At 42.0% G+C, this 22,386-nt stretch overlaps 2 protein-coding genes across 3 annotated transcripts; both read left to right on the top strand.

The window, feature by feature from the left end:
• The first annotated feature begins 177 nt into the window (after nucleotides 1-177).
• LOC307082313 (actin-related protein 2/3 complex subunit 1A-A) lies at nucleotides 178-5,859 on the top strand. The gene is made up of 10 exons (XM_079745839.1): nucleotides 178-328; nucleotides 1,021-1,150; nucleotides 1,885-1,989; nucleotides 2,089-2,311; nucleotides 2,660-2,767; nucleotides 3,325-3,531; nucleotides 4,136-4,211; nucleotides 4,477-4,667; nucleotides 4,998-5,088; nucleotides 5,398-5,859. The coding sequence occupies exons 2-10, from the start codon at nucleotides 1,087-1,089 to the stop codon at nucleotides 5,401-5,403; spliced, it is 1,071 nt and encodes a 356-aa protein (XP_079601965.1). The 5' UTR covers nucleotides 178-328; nucleotides 1,021-1,086; the 3' UTR covers nucleotides 5,404-5,859.
• A 680-nt stretch (nucleotides 5,860-6,539) lies between these two features.
• On the top strand, nucleotides 6,540-20,872 carry wipi1 (WD repeat domain, phosphoinositide interacting 1). 2 transcript variants are annotated; one of them, XM_079745668.1, is made up of 13 exons: nucleotides 6,540-6,860; nucleotides 7,730-7,812; nucleotides 9,150-9,316; nucleotides 9,679-9,775; nucleotides 9,953-10,050; nucleotides 14,133-14,225; nucleotides 14,720-14,790; nucleotides 15,565-15,672; nucleotides 16,470-16,634; nucleotides 17,057-17,164; nucleotides 17,609-17,748; nucleotides 18,744-18,844; nucleotides 20,221-20,872. In XM_079745668.1, exons 1-13 carry the CDS (start codon nucleotides 6,772-6,774, stop codon nucleotides 20,269-20,271), a joined length of 1,371 nt encoding a protein of 456 aa, XP_079601794.1. In that variant the 5' UTR covers nucleotides 6,540-6,771; the 3' UTR covers nucleotides 20,272-20,872. The 2 variants fall into 2 exon arrangements, with proteins under 2 accessions (XP_079601794.1, XP_079601793.1); XM_079745667.1 differs by having other exon boundaries at nucleotides 9,147-9,316.
• The last annotated feature ends 1,514 nt before the right edge of the window (nucleotides 20,873-22,386 follow it).

Here is a 22,386-nt window from a genome sequence, read left to right as displayed (position 1 = left end):
TTTTCATAAAAAGAAACATAGGATAGTTATAGGATTACAGTTTCCACTATATATGTAGGACTATTGCAAAAATGAGACAGCACCATTTTATATTGATTCAAGTAACTGATAAACCATTGAGGGTTGGGGAACGTCTAACTTGCAGGGATTTATATTGTCCCCCATTGCTCAACAGAGACACACCCCTCTGCCTCCACTCCTCCCTTCACTGTAATCTCTGCCACTTCCTTCACCTCCTCCATCTGACACTCCTCCATTCGTGTTGACTGCCCAGAGTCCACGGATTTGATCTCAGGAAAATAACAGCCACCTCCACCTCCAAGCAACAGTGAGCATGACCTCCTTTAAAAGTTCCTTTGCCTCATGAGTTTGTTAAATGTTGTTGTTGTCAAAGTCCATGGTTTTGCTATTGTGTCAGAGCTCTATGCTGTTATCCATGTTGTAACTTGATTATGAGGCTCAAGCCCATAACCAGGAGGCTTGAGAACAGTAGCATTCATTGTTTAAATGGGAATGCAAGTGAACTGGAGAGAACGGCATAGAGCAGCCATACGTCTTGCATATGCAAAATATGCATTTATGGAATTCTATCTGAATTGTTGATGTTTTACCATGAGGTTGCTACATGGTCAGGTGATTGCAATTTTAGACAGGATGTATCCAGAGAACAAGGCATGTCCCCACTAGCCAGGATGTGTTTCCCTTAGAAACAAGGAAGTTCATTTTACTCTCAGCTGTGGGGCCCAAATCATGGCATGTTTGCATAGTAGAAAGACCATGATAATTCAGCCAATATTGACCAAAGGAGGTTTGGGCGCAGGATCCAAAGTACTACGAATCAAAAATATACATCAAATTAGGTCATTCCATTAAAATGATGTATATCCAATTTTGTATTGCTCCAAAGCAGTCGACCATCTCAGTTCCAACTTGTCTGACAATGAAAACGAAAAACAAACACACGTACAATGTAACAAACTGACGCTCAGTCTCTTCTTATCTTATCTTATCTTATGATAGGTATCGCAGCAGCAATCTCCACTCAGGCCGCTCCTTTCTCGACTGCATTCTGCTGCGGGTTGAGACATGTCCCTCTACAGCTTTGGCCTGGAGCCCTTGGCCTGCCACGCCTGGAACAAAGACAAGACACGTAGGTGAAACGAGCTGGGAACAGGTTGCCTCTATGGTAGATCCTGTTCGCATGTAACGTACACAAACACACGCGCACAAACGCAAAGCACACATGCACACACACGTGTGCGTGCACACACACACACACGCACACACACACACGCACGCACACACACACACACACACACACACACACACACACACAGGTATGCAAACACTAGCTATGCTTTCTCCAAACTCCATAACCAAAGGATTCAGTTCCTAGAAGATGGGGCTCAAACCTTCGGGTTGTATTTCTCTCTCCCTTGTCTTCAAGTAGCCATGAAGGGTGCGGGGGAATAGAGTGTGAGTGCAGGAAATGGAATTTAAAAAATTCCATTATTATTTGGTTATTTTCAATAGTACCTATTTGGTTATTTTCAATAGTACTTAGAAGTACGCAGTACAGAAGGTGAAGGGGGGGGGGGGGAGACTGGTAATATATGAGTATTGTACATTGTCACACCATGTGGACCTTGTGAATAAACAAATAAACAAATTGCAGAGCTAAGAGAGCATACATTTGGTATCACAATGGAGAGAGAATATAATACTTGTATAATTTAACTCATTAAAGTATCATTCTTGTTGTTATGAAGTGACCAAAAACGTAACCATCAAAGTACCACTCAATCAGTATTTATTGTCAACTTTGCTTTTTTGATGAAAGTCCTATTGATCCTCTGTGATTTGTTTGCCTTGTTTTTTGTGTAGAGCTTGCGGTCAGCCACAACAACAATATTGTAAGCATTTATCAAAAGAACGGCAAAGAATGGGACAAGATTCAGGAGCTGACTGAGCACAGTGGCCGCATCACTGGTAAGGCTTTACACATCCGCTGGTTCCCACCTACACTGGAGTACCCTTACGACTAAATCAGAGCAACACAGGCTAATTGAAAGCCACCCGTCGCTGCAGGAATCGACTGGGCCCCAGAGTCCAACCGCATCGTGACGTGTGCCTCGGACCGTAACGCCTACGTCTGGAGCCTGAAGGACGGGGTCTGGAAACCCACGCTGGTGCTGGTCCGGATCAACCGGGCGGCGACCTGTGTCAAGTGGTCCCCCCTGGAGAACAAGTTCGCCCTGGGCAGCGCCGCCCGTCTCATCTCCGTCTGCTACTTCGAGAAGGAGAATGACTGGTGATTTTAAGCTTGGAGACGCATTTGCATATACATTTAGGGCATCTGGCGCACGCTGTTATCCAAAGTACATTTGTCAGAAGGAAGAGAAACAACAAAAAGATTACTGTCGGTACAGTAAGGACCCCCTTAGACCCCTGCTCCTCTATACATACAATAATCAGATCTACATCGACATCCAGTTATTCTGCAGAAGCTTATATCGAGCTATTTCTAGTGAGGGGGAGAAAATATTCGAACCCCCAAAATCTAAAATGATTGGATCTACTTACAGTTGAAATGAAACAATTGCATCAAAATTATTTTATATAATAATAACGGCTTTGGTCTGTGGGGGGTCTTTGGCAGGTGGCTGAGCAAGCACATCAAGAAGGCCATCCGCTCCACTGTGCTCAGCCTGGACTGGCACCCAAACAACATCCTGCTGGCCGCCGGATCCTCCGACCTGGACTGCAGGTCAGAGAGAGAGAACCATCTCTGATCAATACAAGCACTTAGAGTTACAGGAAGGAACTTCAATGTTCAAATCAAATCAAAGGAGTGCGATAACATCTCTGATTGTTCCCTGGTGGTGGTTGTGACTTGGCCCGGGAGCTATACAAATGTGTAAGCTCGTGTTTTATTTGCTCTGGCGCATGCATCTGGCCCTCCTCCAGCAGTGCTGGCCCAGGTCGGGCCAATCATACCCATTTATCTAATATGAGCTGGCTGTTATACAATGACTTTAGAGAGCTGCGCCCTCTGGGAGCGCCGCGAGGCACTTTTATAAACGACCAAGATGGCTGCCACTGATGGGTCACACATGTAGTTTCTCTGATTGGTTGTATTTCAATCCAATGCATCCCGGTTTAGTGAATGGGTATTGGTTACTTCATGGAACCTGTTAGCATGCATGGAGGCTGTCATCTGTTTCCCCCCTCCCCCTCTGATGACGCTTTGATTCAAATGTCATGTCATCATGTCATGTTCATAATATCAACATGTGGCGTCATGTGACACGACAACCCACACAGGGTGTTCTCGGCCTACATCAAGGACATCGAGGACAAGCCGGGCCCCACAGCCTGGGGGGCCAAGATGCCGTTCGGGGAGCTGCTGCTGGAGCAGAAGGACTGCGGAGGCTGGGTTCACAGCGTCTCCTTCTCCCCCAGCGGAGACCAGCTGGCCATGGTGACCCACAGCAGCAGCATGGTGGTGGTGGACGCAGCGCACGGCAAAGAGTGAGCCCCATGAGAGAGAGAGAGAGAAAGAGAGAGAGGGAGAGGGAGAGGGAGAGAGAGAGGGAGAGAGGTAGAGAGAGAGAGAGAGAGAGAGAGAGAGGGAGAGGGAGAGGGAGAGGGAGAGGGAGAGAGAGAGGGAGAGAGAGAGGGAGAGGAAGAGAGAGAGAGAGGGAGAGAGAGAGAGAGGGGGAGAGAGAGAGGGAGATAGAGAGGGAGAGAGAGGGAGAGGGAGAGAGGGAGAGAGAGAGAGGAAGAGAGAGAGAGACTTTATCGGTTTCTATTCCTTAAAATTATTATATAATTATTGCTTTGACAAATTATTTGGCAAGAAACTCCATCTTCTCCTTCTTCCCCTTGCTGGTGTCTGTATTAATGTTTCACCGGGGACTCTTAAATGATGTTCAGAGCTCACAGGAAGTAAGAGATTAAATTGTTTGGGTAGTAGGAAGGAACACACCCGACAGGATACTTCAATGTAGAGCTTGGAACAACTTGTTTCACAATGTGTGTAATAATAGATTTCAAATTATATTCCCCAACAAAGAAACATGAGGCTGTTTTGTATTCCTTTCTTACCCTTTGACCTGTGACCTCATGTGTTTAGGGCAACCCAACTGACCACAGAACGTCTGCCTCTGATGAGCGTGCTCTACGTTAGCCCGACTGAAATTGTGGCTGCTGTAAGTATAGCACTTGTGTGTGTGTGTGGTGTGCGTGTGTGTGTTCATATTTGTCTGTGTGTGTGCGCATGTGTGCATGTGTGAGTGCTGTGTGTGCATGTGTTTGTAATAACCATTTTATTTGATGCCCTGTACCGTCTACATTTTTGTTGTTGTGGCAAATGAAAACTATATCCCTGTGTATCTTAACATTGGCAAAATCGGTGTTAACAATACTGCTCATGTAACAACTGTCTAACCAATCAATGCCCCTCCTCTGCCTCAGGGCCACGACTGTGTCCCGTACCAGTTCTCCTACCAGGGACCGGGCCAGCTGAGCTTCGTCAAGAAGCTGGACATCCCAAAGCAGACCTCCAAGGGCAGCATGTCCGCCATGCAGCACTTCCGTAACCTGGACAAAAGGGCCACCGACGACGACATGAATGACCTGAACGCCCTGCACCAGAACAGCATAACGTGAGGGCACGCACTGCACCACCGGCACGGTCCTGTATACATATATATATATAGTTAAGAGTTTACCGCCGGACCCCCCCGCTGTGAATGGCTTCCCTGTTGGATACAACTTGACAGAACATTTGTTTTAAGGGGCTTCAAGACTGACCATGTTCAAGGGTATAAGACACATGCTCACATGGATTGACGTACAGACACACACACATGCACACACATACACACAGAGAGCCACACACACACACACACACACACAAAGCCACACATGCACACACTGCTTGTACTCTGCCTGACAGGACTTCAACTCAGTCTAAGCTTCTCCTGTGTCCACAGCCAGCTGCGTGTTTACTCCGGGGAGAGAGCCAGGATTGAGAAGTACAGCAGCGTGTCCCTGGATGGAGCCATGGTCATATGGGAATTTAAGGTAACAATTATAAATGGATGTTTGGTTTATCGAAATGCAGTAAAGTAAATATGTAATTCAAGGAGAATAATTAAATAATTTGATGTGTTTTATATTCGATTTTTCAGATAAATTCTATGTATGCAGACTAACCTTAACTTAAATTGAAGCAAGCAGTTATTTGCATTCAATTGTTGAACATTGATCCTAAGGGACTGCGAAAATCGGACACAATTCTTACGATTCCCAATTGTACACATGCTGATAAAACATCCTAGAATCATACTTATAGGATTGACATATCCTTTGTTCTTTCTCTCCCCTCTCCAGCATTGATATAAAGGTTGGTTCAATTTCTTGAAGAGAAGGACCCATGAATCTATTGGAATTGTCTTGAGACACATCCAGGTCCTCTGCATCAGAACACTCCTAAGACAAGCAGATCCTCATGGTGTCTTGTTATTGAATGACTGCTCTTTGTAAAAGGTTCAATAAAGAATCTTGATTCCACCTTAGTTCTTTTGATTGCCTATGCTCTTCACAATCTTGTTTTAAAAAGGAAAAATGTAATGCTCAAATGTCAATATTTACAAAGAGTTTCATATTGTTACTAATGGAATTTGCATTTCGCAACTACCTATAGGCAGAACACAGCGACACAATGTTGTCATCATGCGATGTCTTGAGGATGAATCAACTCTATTTCCGGCTTAAGTGGCTGGTAATCCTGTCAATCATAAATACGCTAATTCTGGTCGATTTTGTGTTACTACAATAGCTATAACGAAGTAATAATTGAAAAATACAATAGTTATTGAAAATGACTATCGTAAATGACTCCTGCGCTCTCTCGACCTCCACCATGGAGTCCCTGAATTTGTCTTCAAAGTAGGCTAAAATGGACACACCCACAAGCTTTTAAACACACACACAAACACACACACACACACACACACACACACACACACACACACACACACACACACACACACACTCCCCCCCCCCCCCCCCCACACACACACACACACACGTACACACAGTATCTTTGGATGTTATATATCCTGATTAACACTTTTAACGATTTTATTTAATGAGATAAAATTTTATTTTTTATTTTTATTTAATAAAAACCGCTGGTTTAAATCGTTAGAAAATGTTGTTGTTAATACAGGTGAAAGTACAGCATTTAAACGTGGCACAAACTCTTGCCAGTTAAACCTTGCATCTATTCGTATTTCTATGTATTTGTTATACCTGATTAACATTCCCTATGAATGGATGTACAAAAAACAAGCCAAATCTGTATCCGATCCAAATAAAAGGGACGGTTATACATTTGACCAATGGAATCGAAGAGCGACACAATTATTTTACTACCAGCCAATCGTACGGCGTAGCCGAGTGACGTATGGCAGTCAGCTGTTCTTGTTATGCTTTTTTTTTCTTCCTTTTTTTTTCATTTCCTACAGTCTGTTGTGCTCAAAAGACGGGATTTGTCACAATTTCTCGGTCGATACAAGCCTCCACTGCGTCTGAATCATCGCGCAAAGCGAGCTCGGATGAGGCTATTTCTCCAAAGGAGGTCGATCTCATTTCTTTCCAGCTGGATCAGTCTTCGGCCAAAATCGAGAAAATAGGTGCAGTCGATCCCAGGCCTGCGATCCAGGCCCGAGGGAGAGAAGGAGGTCGCTGCTGGGAGTCGGGATGGAGACCGCAGAGGGTTCCGATGGTCCTAGCGGGCCGAGTGGACTGGCGCCCGGGCTTGGGTGCGCCTCGTTCAACCAGGATTCCACGTAAGGAATGCATTGTACGGTCATGAGGATCTTCGGACCTCTAGGATTGTTGTTGCTGGCTGGCCAGCAACAACAATCCTAGAGATCCGAAGCTAAATCGGTTATAAAAGCCGCTATTACTCCAGAGCTGGTCCAAATTGATCAAAAGCCAACACAGCCAACTGTGCAGCCATAGTAGATATTCTCTAAGTAAGTTTACTTTAGTCTAACCAAATAAAGGTTTAACCCATTTTAAATGCTTGTAAAATGCCTCTGGTTCAGCGCTTTTAACCTTTGGCTGGCAATGATATCCTCTCAGCAAAGACTTAAGAACTTGAGTTAACTGTGGGTCTTAATTAAAAATGCATATCCAAGCACTTTGACAGTCAATAAAAGAGCATACGTCTGCAAGGTAGGCTACCCGTTGACTGCAAGCATTTATGCGTCAATAAAGTTTCCTCTCAAGGTGTATTCTTAGAAACGATTTGGTATTCCCCGAATAAAGACATGCCAGACCATAACATTTCCGATGAAGAGATACAAAGTATGGGGCCTATAATAGCATCTTCTGGCATAGACATGTCTACAGAGTGCCACAGGTAGTAAGCTGTAACCTTCTCAAACACGCAGAGAAGTCTTTAGTGATAATGACAGCGTGAAACAGATGTTGTGACAAAAATAACTCACTGAGGTTTCAATAAACAAAACCTAGCTTAGTCAGTTTTCGACCAAAACAGATATTGAATATTTCACAATAGCGATAAAAGTGACATTTACCATGGGTACCCGCATGTGTGTGTTTGTGTGTCCATGTGAAAATGTGATATGTTTGTTATATGGCAGAATGAGGAGACCTTTTGTACCGTTGTGTTTGTGTGTGTGTGTTGCAGCTCATTGGCTGTGGGTACGGACATGGGCTACAAGCTGTATTCCCTGACCTCTGTGGAGAAGCTGGACTGCATCCATGAGAGTGGTGAGTGTGCGATGGACATATTTCTCCAGGCTTTGTGTGTGTGTGTGTGTGTGTGTGTGTGTGTGTGTGTGTGTGTGACACCTCACCATGTGGAACAGATGATGTCATTCTATAAATCTATCTGTGAACATTAATGTTAATGCTTTAACTCTGATCATCCTGTTTGACTGAGAAGGAATTGAGATTCCTGTTTGGTGAAAATATTATTGACAAAAATATGTCCGTCAGGGTCAGTGGTTTTGATATTTAACTCTGAAAAGTAGTATCTGCCCATAACCTGGATCCAGACTGTAGTAAAGTATCTGCTTATAACCTGGATTCAGATTGAGAGGAAAGAAATGTCCTCTCAATAATGAAACGGTAGACCCTAGTTATGACATAACCTCATAAGGATCTAGCAGCACTTGAAGAGATCCATTCATCTGTCATTAGTCCTGCTTCAATCGCATTGAATCAAAGTCGAAATGTGTGACATTTCAACCAGCTCATAGCTTGTAGTTCCCTGGGGATATCTGCAATCAGTTCCGATGATATTGATTTCAATAATTGCATCTATTGAATCGTATCCTTTTTGCTTATATCATCGAGATATCAAAAAAACTGGCCAGCCCGTACGTCTCGCTTTGTTTACAATAATCTTGCTATTGACGTTCCCAAAACCCTTCACACTCACCCCACCTAGCATGACGAGCTACGCTAGTTTATGACACAGTTACAGAGTTACAGTTACACAGTTACACAAGAACGGACAAAACAGTTATTTTGTTTAAGTCTCACACCTACTAAGCGGATGGGGCTGCTAATGGTTGAATCTAGAGGCAGCTATACACCATTATGTTGGCACATCCTAGTGAGTCCCTGAGGCATACACATATTGCTCCTCATCGCACTGATGACTGACTGATGATATGGTCAGACATTTTCAAGCTATTTAATGGACTGCCTTGAGCTATATTCCAAAAATATTTATCTTATTGTAATTTAAAAGCAGGTTCTCAAAGCACACATCTAAATCAACAACACTTCATTTATTAAGGGTGTGTCAAGCTAACGTATTCACAGTGCAAAATTCACATCATGTTTTACAATACCTTTTGTACGTCTTATCACAAAGACCAAAGTGCTGCTGCTAATGTTAAGGCTCATGGTAGGAGCCTTCACACAAAATGTGGAATCGGAACAACAATGTCATTTTGACAACATATTGGCAACATGTGCTTTAGGTTAAGCCAGGAGAGACTGTTTCAATGGCATGCTCACCCAGTCTGTTACCCTCCTCCATCATGTCTGATGGCGGGTGTCCCTCTGGTGCTTGTGCGGGGTGTTTCTCCCAGCAGACAGCCCAGACGTCTTCATCGTGGAGCGTCTGTTCTCCAGCAGCCTGGTAGTGGTGGTGAGCACGGCCATGCCCCGCCGCATGAACGTCTACCACTTCAAGAAGGGCACGGAGATCTGCAACTACAGCTACTCCCACGACATCCTCGCCGTTCGGCTCAACAGACAGGTAGGCTCTGGTCCAGGGTCCTACTGGGGAACAACCAAAAACGTTTTTGACGTGCTGGAAGCATTAGCTTGTCTCAGTGGCTCAACCTGCTATCTGCTGCTAAACATGTAGGCTATGTGCCTCTCAGGTGACCTGGATTGATTCCCACCCCTCTCTCTTTCAACCAACCAACCCCATTTCCTGTCATTCTCCATTTTGCTGCCCATTAAAAAAGCTACAAAAAGAAATTGGAGGAGATATAAAAGATAAAGATATAAAACTAGTTTCAGCTAGGAATGGTCTTCTTAATCACATGAGTGCAACGCATGGAGAGTGTCTGTCTGTTGTCTTAATGCCAACCTGTTGTCTGTTGTTTCTCACAGAGACTTGTGGTGTGCCTCGAAGAGTCTATTTACATTCACAACATCAAAGATATGAAGTTGCTGAAGACCCTCCTCAACACGCCGTCTAACCCGTCTGGTAGTTATTAATAAATAAAAATTTGATAATAATGTTTTGACACACATGCAGCAGATTCTGTTGTTAAATGTATGGGTCTTTTTTTTACTTATTCTTAATTATTTTGCTCCAACACCGGTGTTTACCGCTTTACCTTTCTTCTTCTGTTATTAACTTTGTTTTCATCCTTGCATACAGGTCTATGCGCTCTATCTGTTAACCATTCCAACTCCTACCTGGCTCACCCTGGCAGTGCCACCATCGGGGAAATTGTAGTTTACGACGCCAACAACTTGGTAAGGCGGATAACGTTTGTTAATGCTTAATTTACTGAAATGGATGTAGGGAATTTGAAGGGCCATAGCGGTATGGCATCTCTTGCTTAAAGATCCAGTGTGTAAAACCTGCATCTAGCGTTGAGGTTGCAACAAGCGCGCGTTTGGGGTTGCCAAACCTCCCCCACAACACACTTCTTTTTTCAACAAATGCGGTTGATTTTACTGGCCTGTACTGGGCTGTATTGTGCAAGGTGCCAGTTGTTGCTACCAAAATGATGTCAACGTCTACATCAGCATCGGGTACCTGACTTTTACGTGAGGCGGTTCCGTGATAGATTCATGAATCATATTTAGCTATGTAGTCTGCAAGTGTAGAGCTGAAAGTCAAAGCTTCCTCGAAAAGAGCATTTGACATTAAATGTGTTCGTTCATTGTTATTTTTTTCTATGTCAATCAAATAATTACAAATGATGTACACATACCCCCATACTTGAAAAGCTATGTTAATTTCGCACCAAATAAATAAATATGAATAAATAGGTTTAAGTAGTTTGATCAGTAACAATCTGATATATATGTTGCTGGAGATGGTGGCAGTAACAGCTTTTTACGTTTCTCAACAAACAGTCCTATTATTGCATCAATAGTGGTCAACTGCATTCATACGCCTATGATTATCGCTATCTGATTTATGTTTTGATCATTCATCTAGAAAACAGTCTGCGCTACATGCCAATGAGGACTTGCTATAATATTTGACACTTGGATTTAAACATTTGTGACTCCATTCTAATTGAATCCTCTAAATACATAGGACATTTTGGCGAAAGGAAGGAGCATACTCTTTTTCACTAGGCCATATTAGGTGTGACCAGGAGGTAGCTAAGCTTCTTGGACAGTTATATATAACACTGTGGTGTGTGGGGATGCGTGGAGCTCCGTCTTGCCAGGGGTCGACGTCCCAGTCTGAGAGAAGGTTAAGCTCCTCGGAGACTTATAGCATAATGCTGCGGCTCATTATAATTCTACACAACGCCAGTACCAACAAGTATAATGGGTCGTAGCCATAGGGATAACACACCCAACTCCTTCCTAGAACTCTTAGCCCATTCTGGGCTGCTATAGGAACATAGCCATGCAACATGGCGGCCTCAACGGTGGAGGACCTGCTACCTATGTAGATTTGAAAATGCTCTAATGCAAACACAACAAAACTTATTTTCGTGGGATTATATACACTAATTAAAAGACACATGAAGATGTATAATGTAGTCCATTTCCAAGTCTGTTCCACTAGATGCCACTTAATTCTACACCTTTACTACTTCCAGTTCCCAATGCTGAACGGCAGTGGGAAAAAAAGGTTGCGTGCTTTCAGCTTGAAAGAACTAGAAAAGAGACACCATGTAGGGTAATGACAATGCAAAAAGAGGTACAACGTGGTACTAGAACGAGTACTACTAGTAACAAAATGTATTATCTGTGATGATAATGCAAAAAATCCTGTTGAGTAAAGGGGAGAGTACAGTATGTGCAGTTCTTACAATACCTACCAGTCAGCTATGAGGTGGGTGTTTAGCTCCATTTGATCGTTCTTATCAATTGTTCCTTCCCAGCAAAGGCGTTAAACGTATTGTTTCGACCGCATTAAATGGGTTATGTTGACTGTATTGGATTACTGGCTCTCTTTGTAAGACTTATTTGGCAAGTAATTTTGGGAGACGTGGCAGGGTTGGCCGATGGTTTCTGTTTTCACATTGTCTAATCACGGTTATTCTAGATCTCCAGTAGAGCTCCTCAGGGACTGCACCCCATTTTAAAGGCTCCAGTTCACAAAGTGGATTTCCCCTTCATACGCTCCGCTGAGTTCTCCGAAAATCCTTATATTATATAGTTTTAAAATGAATAAATTAAAACTGATTGCAAGATGATTTGTGACTACCAAACATTAGATTTGAACACTTTGATGTTGCAATTGGGTTTAGAGTTGTAGGAAGGAGGGGGGAGTTTAATTCAAATGGCTACGACCCCTTTGTATGGAAGCATACATGTTGCAAAATTCAAATGGCAATCCAATTTGCAATTTGCAATTCAATAAGTCATTACATTATTGTCAGGAGCACTTGGCTTAAGTAGAGCTGACATGAACGAGGAGACCACGATGATCACAAAGGAAGAACAATATTTATTAAACCAACTACATACAACCGTAATCAGGAATGGGAAGCCAAACAAAAAGTGTAGCGCATATCAGTGTAATGCAGTGTAACGCAAAATAAGGTAATGATCGAGTCAGCCTTTCAGCGTCAGGCCGAGAAAGAGAGCTGACGGGAAGGGCTTCTTTTAACTCCCGTCCAATCAACCCAGTCATGAACCTGGCACGGCCCGCAGCAGCAGCTCCCCTATTGGTGAGGGAGAGAACAACAGGCAACAACGACACGCAAGGGAGAGTTCACAATTCATTATGCAATTTAATAATGTAATTTGAAAAAACGTTATTCAAAGTGTATTTGAATATGCAAAGTGACAATGAAATCCTCAATTCAATTTGAAAAAGTTATAACTACAATGATTTTGCAAAGCGTGTTGCAAAAGATTACAGCGAAGCGTATCAGCGAATCGCGTCTGGGCGTAACTAAGTCACTTCCTCGTAATTTCCTTGTTTATAGGCGTGTTCATGGTCCTGGTGATAAAAACAGGTTCAAGTTCGAACACCTTTATTTCCGTGTAGTCTGTCACCTACTATCCTTTGCTTTTATTCATGAGAAGCACATACAGTCTTGCCACTGTATGGAAGGCAACACTTATCTAGAGCTGGTTTACCAGTACACAACGTTTAAATTAAAGTTATTGCAAAAAGGATCCAGTAGACGCGTGGAGTGTATTTGCATAACCGCGATCTGATTGGCTGACGGATCCGCCGCTGCCTGAAAAGTTGAACAATTTAAACTTTTTGACGCAGGCCACAGAGCCGAATGGACCCACAATGCATTTCGCGAGGGCCCCATGCAAAGTCAATGAGATCCGTTGACGTACGGAGGTTGTGTGAACAAGGCCAGCCCTAGGTTATGCTGACGAGGAAGTGACGTAGTACCTACCCAGAAGCGATTCGCTGATACACTTTGTTTGCAAAATCTATTGCAAACTCTTTTGCGGATTGAAATGTTGTTTGGATTTTGCAACACACGGAGCGTGGCGAAGTGCATTGCAATCACAGGGGCACTATAGGTTTTCCTTTTGAATAAAGGCACTCAAAAATGTCATTTTATTCTATTTTTATTGTTATAACTTTTTCGAATTGAATTTAGGATTTTATTGTCACTTTGCACATTAAAATACACTTTGAATAACGTATTTTCAAATTACATTATTCAATTGCATAATGAATTGACTAATGTAATGACTTATTGAATTGCAAATTGCATTTCCATTTGATTTTGCTACATATATGCTTCCATACAATTGTCAATACACAATCCCATGCAAATATACGTTTTTTACAGACATTTGTACACAATGACTCTCTTTTGCCACTTAGTGGTGAAAAAGGAAAGTGGTTCTTGACAGGTTATTCATTTAATGTAGTTAATCAATTCAAAACGTTTCATACAAAAATACATTTTAAAATACATTCTCTGTCTTGAATGCTTCCTCTTTCATTTGTTCTGTTCCTAAAATAACCTGCTTCCTTTCTGAAGAGGACAAACCGGCCGCGCACATCCCCCCCTTAAAATAGAAAATGTATTTATAATGTATAAAAAATTGTCTCAATTCAAATTGATTCGCAACTCCTTTTTTAAGGTGCTGTGTATAGGATTTTTATAGCTATTTAACGCAATTATTTTTGGTCATTTGTTAAAAAATGTCTGAGCCATCTGTCAGCTGTTAGTGAGTGAAACGTAGTGTGAGAATATCTGTTTTTTAGGTTGACTGCACCTGCCTCTGTTTGAGACAACTTAGATGTTGATACCACTCGTTGGTCACTTCTGACCAATCAGGCCATCTCGTCACGCACAGTCACGAACGAAATGCAACACTTCTCGACAGCTTGAGCTCATCTCCCTGTAATGTCTGTCTTCTTTGTGTGTGTTCCCCCTCAGAGCACCGTTACTATGATCCCAGCCCACGACAGCCCACTGGCCGCGCTGGCCTTCAACGCTCAGGGCACCAAGCTGGCCAGCGCCTCCGAGAGGGTACGACATCATGCCACGACACACCAGACACGCGTGATATACGTTATATACCCAACACGTATAACATGTATAGCATGAATTGCGTGCATAACATACCGTCCGCCTCGTAGCATAATTGCCTAAGTCATATTTTGGAGAATTGGAAGATTTACTTAGACTTGCTATATTTAAATGAAGTAAATATCCCATCACAAAACGGTACTTTGGGCAAGTAAGTTTGATCAATTTGTGTGAAATCAAATATCAAAACCAAGTAAATGTTCTTCTTTATTGTCGTGACCTCCTACTTGAGAATGTGAAAACCATCCATCCCTGGCACATACCATATTTCGTCTTCATTCCCAGTTTTGAGCCCCCACGTACAAAGGTTTAACATCAAATAGCTAAATACATACACAAGCCAAAGCAAGCTCTGTAATGATCTAAATAATTCAGACCTAAACGTTGTTTAGGTTCACAACATCTACTCATCACATATCACTTTCACTGTCTAGGGCACGGTCATCCGAGTCTTCTCCATTCCTGACGGTCAGCGTCTGTTTGAGTTCCGGAGAGGCATGAAGAGGTAAGCGTACAGACTGATCCAATAACCCCTAATCCTGACTTTCCATGTTGTTTTTGTTTTTCTGCTCAATAAAGCACGTGCACACTGACCCTTATATCCCTTTGGCCCACAACATGTTTTTTGTAATAATAGTTTAATTGTTTTGACTTTGATTCTGCTGTTGTTTAAGGAAAAATAACTCAAAATATGCTAATGACAGTGACAGGCTAATTATATTGTTACAGTTAAAAAAAGGTTCCTACAGAGAAATACAACTTTTTTCTTTACCTTGTGGCTGGTCTATTTGTTATTGTTTGGACAGCAGAAAGTGTGTCTAGTGTTATCTCAAAAGATATGGGTGAAGGACAGTTGAGATTGTAATGACAATAGGGATGTTTCCTGGAAGAAAACAAGGTTTTAGAGCAAGACTTCCTGCTGAGCAAGGCATGGTTGGACAAAATAACAAACTATAACAAAATATAAATAAGCACTTCTTTTGTGGATTATAGAGGCAGCGTTCTCACTCAATACTGGACATATCAAAAAATAATAATAAAACTTCGAAATTTTTTTTTTCTCATTTAACACCATTAGACAGACAATAGCATGACGAATGGTGTGACTATTTTTGTCTATGATTTTATATTATTTAGGTGTAAGTCTATGAGATAGTCCAAGGAATTATTGTGGGCAAGAGAGAACTATTGCCACTTAACTGTGTGTGTGTGTGTGTGTGTGTGTGTGTGTGTGTGTGTGTGTGTGTGTGTGTGTGTGTGTGTGTGTCCCTCTCTGCAGGTACGTCAACATCAGCTCTCTGTCCTTCAGTCCTGATGGCCAGTTCCTCTGCACCTCAAGCAACACAGAGACGGTTCACATCTTCAAACTGGAGCAACTTGGAATAACGTAAACAGACACACAAACACAGACAGGCACACGCACACACCCAGAGGCACACACCCAGGGGCGTAGCCAGGACATTATTACTGCGGTGGCCAGCCCGGGCCAGTCCTATATTTGGGGTGGCACTTGATTGTCAATGGAGGGGGGGTGCTATTTTAAATGCAATATTTATTCATAATGTCAAAATATAACACTTGAGTAAGAATAGTAAGTCAGAGTTAGATCAAACTAATAGTGCATATATATTTCAGCTTTCTTTAGACCGTTTCTGTTCAGAATTTTTTTATTTATTTTTTTCAGACTGGGGGGTCACATGGGCCCCCATGTGTCTACGCCCCTGCACACAACGAAGTAGCGTCTTCCCTCTGAAGAGACATAGAATCTTCTAGTGACATGGCAGCTTTATTTACACAGCACTTTTCACACACGAGGCAGACTCAAAGTGCTTCACATAGAAACATCGTCCTACAATACAGTGAAATAATAAAAGAAGATGGATAAGTAAAGTTAAATATAGCATAAAGCTAAAGCAAACATACAACTAATTGAAGTCATAAAATAAAATAGGTCCGTCAAAGGAAATAAAGGCAAAGTAAACAAATGTAAGTGCGGTGTATTTATGACTTAGCAGAAAGCTAAAGCAAACACTAAGTCTTGTTCTAAAAGTGCTCAGAGTTCGGGCCAAGCCTTGAATCCTCAGGGGACGGGCCAGGTACGCCGCATGGCTTTCTTGCCAACTCCGCAGTCAAAGCAACACGATCCTTAGTGTAATATTGTCTCTTCCCTCCCTGTGTCCGCAGCGGGGAGGAGGTGTCCCCCACGTGGACGGCCTACGTGGGGAAGATGTTCTCCGCGGCCAGCAGCTACCTCCCCACCCAGGTGACGGGCATGATGAGCCAGGACCGAGCCTTCGCCACCGCCCACCTGCTGGCCATGGGCCGTAGGAACATCTGCACCCTGGCTGTGTGAGTCGCTGTCCGGGGGTGGAGGAGAGCACACACACACTCATCACATTCGGTGTGTGTGTGTGTGTGTGTGTGTGTGTGCGTGTGTGTGTGTGTGTGTGTGTGTGTGTGTGTGTGTGTGTCTGTGTGTGTGTCTGTGTGTCTGTGTGTGTGTCTGTGACCTTGTGCTAATGTGAATATTAGCACCCATTCCCACCCAACTTGTTTTTATACGTCGCAGTTGCTATACAGAATTATACATACAAAAAGAACAAATAGAAAATAACAAGGCACAAAGTATAAATCTTGTTTGTTCTTTCACGAAAAAGAAGATGATGTTGTTTGTGTCGTTCCAACAATGAAGTGCTGTTGTTCAAAATACCTATACTGTATACACCGGGGAAAGCTATCTTAACCAAACTGTACCTGAATCTAAATGTTAGGATCCAGAAGCTTCCGCGCCTGCTGGTGGTGTCGGCCGACGGGCAGCTCTTCATCTACAACGTGGACCCACAGGAGGGGGGCGAGTGCACGCTGGCCCACAAACACAGGTACGCTCCCAGCCAATCACAGCCAAGGCCAGATCGTTTTCAACCAATGACGGGGAAGCTTCCGTTTCCTGTTACAACCCAGCTGTAAACTGCTTTTACGTATTTGGGGGGTAGATGTACAGCATTTTTCCAGTTCCCACCGGTTTAGATGGAGAAAAGATCTCTTTCAAAGAGCTTGCATAAACAAGGCATACATAACTAGTATAATATACACTAGGTTTTAAGACGTTTAATCGCAATATTTCTCACACTGCAGACAAAAAAGACTCGCATGGATACAGGTTTATGAATATCAGACAGGAAAATTGCATTATTTATCACATTCCTGGCACACCTAGTCTTGTCTCAGCGCTATTTGGGATCCACTCGATTTAGGCAGGACTTTGGGTCCTTCTATGAAATCAATGAACGCAGCAAAGAGCTGAACATCCTGTTCTCTCCCAGGCTCTTCTGCTGCGACGAGGACAGCGGGGATGAGATGGAGTCAGAGCGATCAAACTTGAATACACCACCGCCAGCCTGTCCGTCATATGCTGCAACCGCTGCCCTACCGACCACAGTGCCTGTCACTGCAACACTCACAGGTGAACCCTGGGGTGGGCACCGAGCACGTTGATCCAGGGAGTAGGAGGCAAGGGCGTAGGAACCGGGGGGGACGGAGGGGACGTGTCCCCTCCAATATTGGAGACAGGCGCATTTGTCCCACCTAAAAATTATACCGGGGGGAGAAAAATATTTTATTTTATTTTGAAAGCGCAACACAGCGTCTTGTCACCGCTTCTTATTCTAAAAAACTGGATGATTGAGCAATTAAAGAATTGATTTGATATTTATCAGTTCATTACTGCCATTCAAAATGTGTTTTCCTTTACATTTACAAATGTATCTTTTTAGTAGAATAAAATATATTTGTGAATTTTTTCATTGTAGTTAATTTATGACATATTTCTGTTCAAACCATTAACGGATCTGTCAGGTTTCCGATATGTGTCCCCCCCAATGTTAAACTCATTCCTACACCCCTGGTAGGAGGTATTATCGAGGTGGTTGAAGGGGCGTGCCATAATGTCGGGGGGGACAGTGTATAACGTGGAGGCATTCGGCTATAAAGTGGGTGAAGACTATAAAATGGGGGGGGGGAGCCTATAAAGTTCAGGGTTACCCTGTAACATGGGCGGGGACAGATAATTATTTTGGGGGGGGACACCTATAAAATTGGGGTGCAGGATCAGTCTATATGGGGGGGGGGCGACATCCTGTAGGGTGGGGGGAAACAGTCTTTAAGAGGAGAGTCCATTTTCTGGGGTTGTTCCCCAGAAAATAATTCAGAATGTAACAAACATTAGCGTACATCAATGTACATTTTGCTGCTTTACCCGCACTGTCAGGTTTGTATTAGCTCTTCAAGCAGACCATCTAAAGTAAATTAGAAGACAAATGTAACATTTGACTTCTTACTATATTTGATATGTAAGATCCGACACCCATGGTCTGAATGCTAATAATTACAGTTTGTGAGGTGCTCGAAATGAATCAACCCTATTTTCCTTTAACCATGGTTCTTTTTGTTGATGTCCAGGCTACTCTGAGGACGGCGGGGCAAAGAAAGGCGAAGTTATCCCCGAACACGAGTTTGCGGCCGGGCCCGTCTGCCTGGACGACGAGAATGAGTTTCCACCTGTGAGCATTCAGAGGCATTAACGTTGTAGAGTTAGCAAGCTTTTCTACTGTATATCTGCTATCTGTCATTTCAACCCATCAAACTCTATGGACACACCTCGAGACGATTCTTCACTCATCAACTAGAGGCCAACAAAGAATTTTTAACTTCTCTACATACAATTCAGGCTTCAGAAATGAAAGTAATATGTCTTCCTGGCCTTACTTGGTCTTCAGACAATCCAGAAATGTGAGGAGGACTTGACTAGTTAATGAATAACTAAATTAGATTCTACCTCAGACGAACCCGCAGACATCTTCCACCTGGGCTTGATTAGTCTTAAAATGGTCTACAAAGCCAGCCTTACAAAGAGAAAACAATGAGCAACTGGCAAAGCGCCAGGGAGCTTTATGCAGGATGTCAGAATTGTTTTTATAGATACGCTGTTTTATACAAAAGTGGCATTTCAAGGACTGACTGCGAAACTGTAGCAATGTCTGTTGCCACACGCCACCTAGTTGGCCTTTACTGGGCTCCTCCAAATCCAGGCCACAGGCTGTATCTGTTGAAACCAGTATATATGTTTTGTGTACAATATGTTACATAGAGCAGCTGTAACAAGCTTCTCTGTAGGAGATCTCCTGAGTGTGTGTGTATACAACAGGTGTGCAGCCTCACACAGCCAATCGGTCTGACTCGGGCCAGGTGAGGCTGCTGAACGGCAGTTGAACATAAGTCAAGACTTAATAACTCACACAATACCACACGTTCCTTTATAAACTTGATGAATGCAACTTTAGATGTTTAAAATTCCCAAAGGGCCTTCTACTATATCAGCCTGGGTAGGCCTGGCATTAATTTGACTGTTCAGCATTCCAGAAGTTTAATAGACATTTTATAGGTTAAAAGAAACACATACAACTCATTGCCAACTGACATTTTTTTCAACAATAATTGCCTTTAATCAAATTTATATGTAGACATATATTTTTATATATACACGCACACACATACACAAATCAGTACTTTACAGATTAAAATGACCATGTTCATATTCACTTTTGATATTTTTCATATTTTGTTTATATTTCCCATTATAAACAGAGATTTCATTATTGCAATTCAAAGAGTGACCAAACAAACATAGTTAAACAAATGTTTGTGATGGTTCTAATTTACTACAAAATAAATAATTTTGTACTCATTTGAGCCGATCTGAAAAGGCAAATCCAATAATTAATATTAAAGATGAACCACTTTTAAATGATTTTCAATTTTTGTATACTATTAATTTTATCCAATGTATCTCATATATAACATAAAGACTTTGGAGCACTAGCTTTGTGATGTACCCGCGCAAGGCACCACTAATGGGTTTCTTCATGTGTTTTGGTAGATTAATTGGTGCCGTGACGGAAGTCGAGGTGGCGGGGCGAGACGCTCATGAGGCAGTGAGGCAGACAGAGAAACAAAAGCTACAGAGACGAGCGAAGGAATAGTTGCGACATCGCCCCCCGGCGTTAGGATAAAAAGGGAGCAGAAAAACGAAAAAAAAAGATATATATTTCATGGTGCTAACTTTTTTTTTGTGAAGAAATGTCAAGATGATATTAAACATGAGTATGTTTTCCATATAATCGTTTTTAATGTAGAAGCCACTTCTATTATCGTAAAAGGCGGCAGTGCATTACCCCCTAGTTATTTAAAAAAAAATGTATGTAAGGTGCATGCCTGAGCAAAAATATAACCACAGATTTTCATTTCTATGTAGCTTTACCTATTTCTATTAGTTGCATTATTGCAGCGATAATATCCTAATATGGTCATTCATGTATTTGTATTGAATCCTTAAGTAGAGAACTGAACATTTTTTTTCATTCCTTTTAATTTTTATTGTGTTAAATACCTACTTAATGTTTACATGTATGCAATGTATGGAAATCAGCAAGTATGTATGTAAGTATGGATAAATACATATGTTGTATGAATGTGCCTGTTGTAATTTGTAAAGTGCTAAATAATGCACATTGCACAAGACCAAAAAACTGAAAAAGAACAATAAAAAAATACACTTGATGATAAATGAACCTAAAGAAAACATTATTTGTTGGCTTTGTTTCATTTGAAATGTTTTAGTTAAGTCCAGCCTGGAGGTTCAACCACGTATAAGAAAACTAAGTCCAAGTGGTAAGTGTTGAGTACTAACTGGTAAATGCACTACATGTGTCAAGGTTTGGTTTGAATTCAAGGTCAATCATATACATTCAAAGGTGAGGAAAATTTTTGCATTTATTTATACAACTTTATGCATTCATCTTGAAACAATAGAGGAACAGTACATTTTCAGCTCTTTTGTGTGTTCAGTGTATTATTTATTGGACAGTGTTACAACATTACATTTGTTAGACATGGTTTGAGTTACTGGAACCTTTTTGAAGAGCAATAATCCATTATATATGATTCAGATAAAGCATCCCCATCCCATTGTTACACCGATTTTATTTGTATTTGTTAGTTTCATTTTATTGCAGGCTGACACAGGTTATGATTCACAACTTTGTTGTTGCCCAACGCTGCTACAGCATACGAGGGCCTGGACTTTGAAACGGGCATGAGTGGTAAAAACTACTAACTAACCTTTGCGCACATAAACGTGTAAAAGAAGTGCTAAAAAAAGTCCTGTAGTCCCATTAGGTAAACTTGTGACCAATTAAAGTGGGGTTTACAGTAGCCTACAGGAATGAAAAAAGGAGCTAGGGTCCTACAGGGTAAGAGCATTTGCTAATTGCATTTCAGAGTTCAAACATGAGAACACGGCCTTATAAAGCAAAATCATTCAGAGATATGCAGTACCTATCCATTCACTGAATCAAGTGGCTATTTTTTTACTTTGTAAATGGTGCCGTTACTAGCAAATAAATGCTTATCTATTGCATAAAATACAATCGGAATAGTTAATACATGTGCATGGAAAGTTTATAAATGTCTCTTGTTGTAACTGTTTTATATTATTAGCATGAACAAGAACCAAGGGGGATACAAATTGCTAAATCATGCCTAGTGAAAGGGTGTTTATGTAAAGATGCATTCTCTTTTTCAGCCTACCTTTATTACATGATGAGCATATACATCAAATATATAGCTGTTAAAAATGCATAACAGCCATTGAATACTACTGTGAGAGCTAGGATGGGGATCATTACTGAAAGGTTCTATCCTATCGTTTGTATGTTGGCTGAAACAGCACCACATGTGAGCACCACATTGTGTTTATCGTGTAGCCTATGAGTTGCCTCTGATGGCTGACTGGGCTGAATGTAATCATTCTAGTTATCTCTGAAATATGCCAGTGCTTTGAAAGGCAAGTACAATTGAAAGCATCTCTCCTGACTGCTTTGGTAAATTTGGAACACACACACGCACACGCATTGGAGCACACGCACACAGTGGTCCATCCCAGTAGGATGCTACAGTAGGCCTACGTACGTGTAAATACGCAGATGCAAGAGGCGTTATGAGCGCGCCTAGGAAACAACGGTCAATTCTTTGATGCATAACGTAA

This window comes from Pollachius pollachius (assembly GCF_949987615.1).
Source record: "Pollachius pollachius genome assembly, chromosome: 11".
NCBI lineage: Eukaryota > Metazoa > Chordata > Actinopteri > Gadiformes > Gadidae > Pollachius > Pollachius pollachius.
This window is presented reverse-complemented; position numbering and strand designations above follow the sequence as displayed.

Bases quoted from the DNA above. Each gene is read 5' to 3' on its own strand.
- LOC307082313 (XM_079745839.1), top strand. From the start codon at position 1,087: ATGTCCCTCTACAGCTTTGGCCTGGAGCCCTTGGCCTGCCACGCCTGG. The intron at 1,990-2,088 runs GTAAGGCTTTAC...CCGTCGCTGCAG, and splicing joins GCACAGTGGCCGCATCACTG to GAATCGACTGGGCCCCAGAG. The intron at 4,668-4,997 runs GTGAGGGCACGC...CTGTGTCCACAG, and splicing joins CTGCACCAGAACAGCATAAC to CCAGCTGCGTGTTTACTCCG.
- wipi1 (XM_079745667.1), top strand. From the start codon at position 6,772: ATGGAGACCGCAGAGGGTTCCGATGGTCCTAGCGGGCCGAGTGGACTG. The intron at 17,749-18,743 runs GTGAACCCTGGG...GTTGATGTCCAG, and splicing joins TGTCACTGCAACACTCACAG to GCTACTCTGAGGACGGCGGG. The intron at 18,845-20,220 runs GTGAGCATTCAG...GTGTTTTGGTAG, and splicing joins ACGAGAATGAGTTTCCACCT to ATTAATTGGTGCCGTGACGG.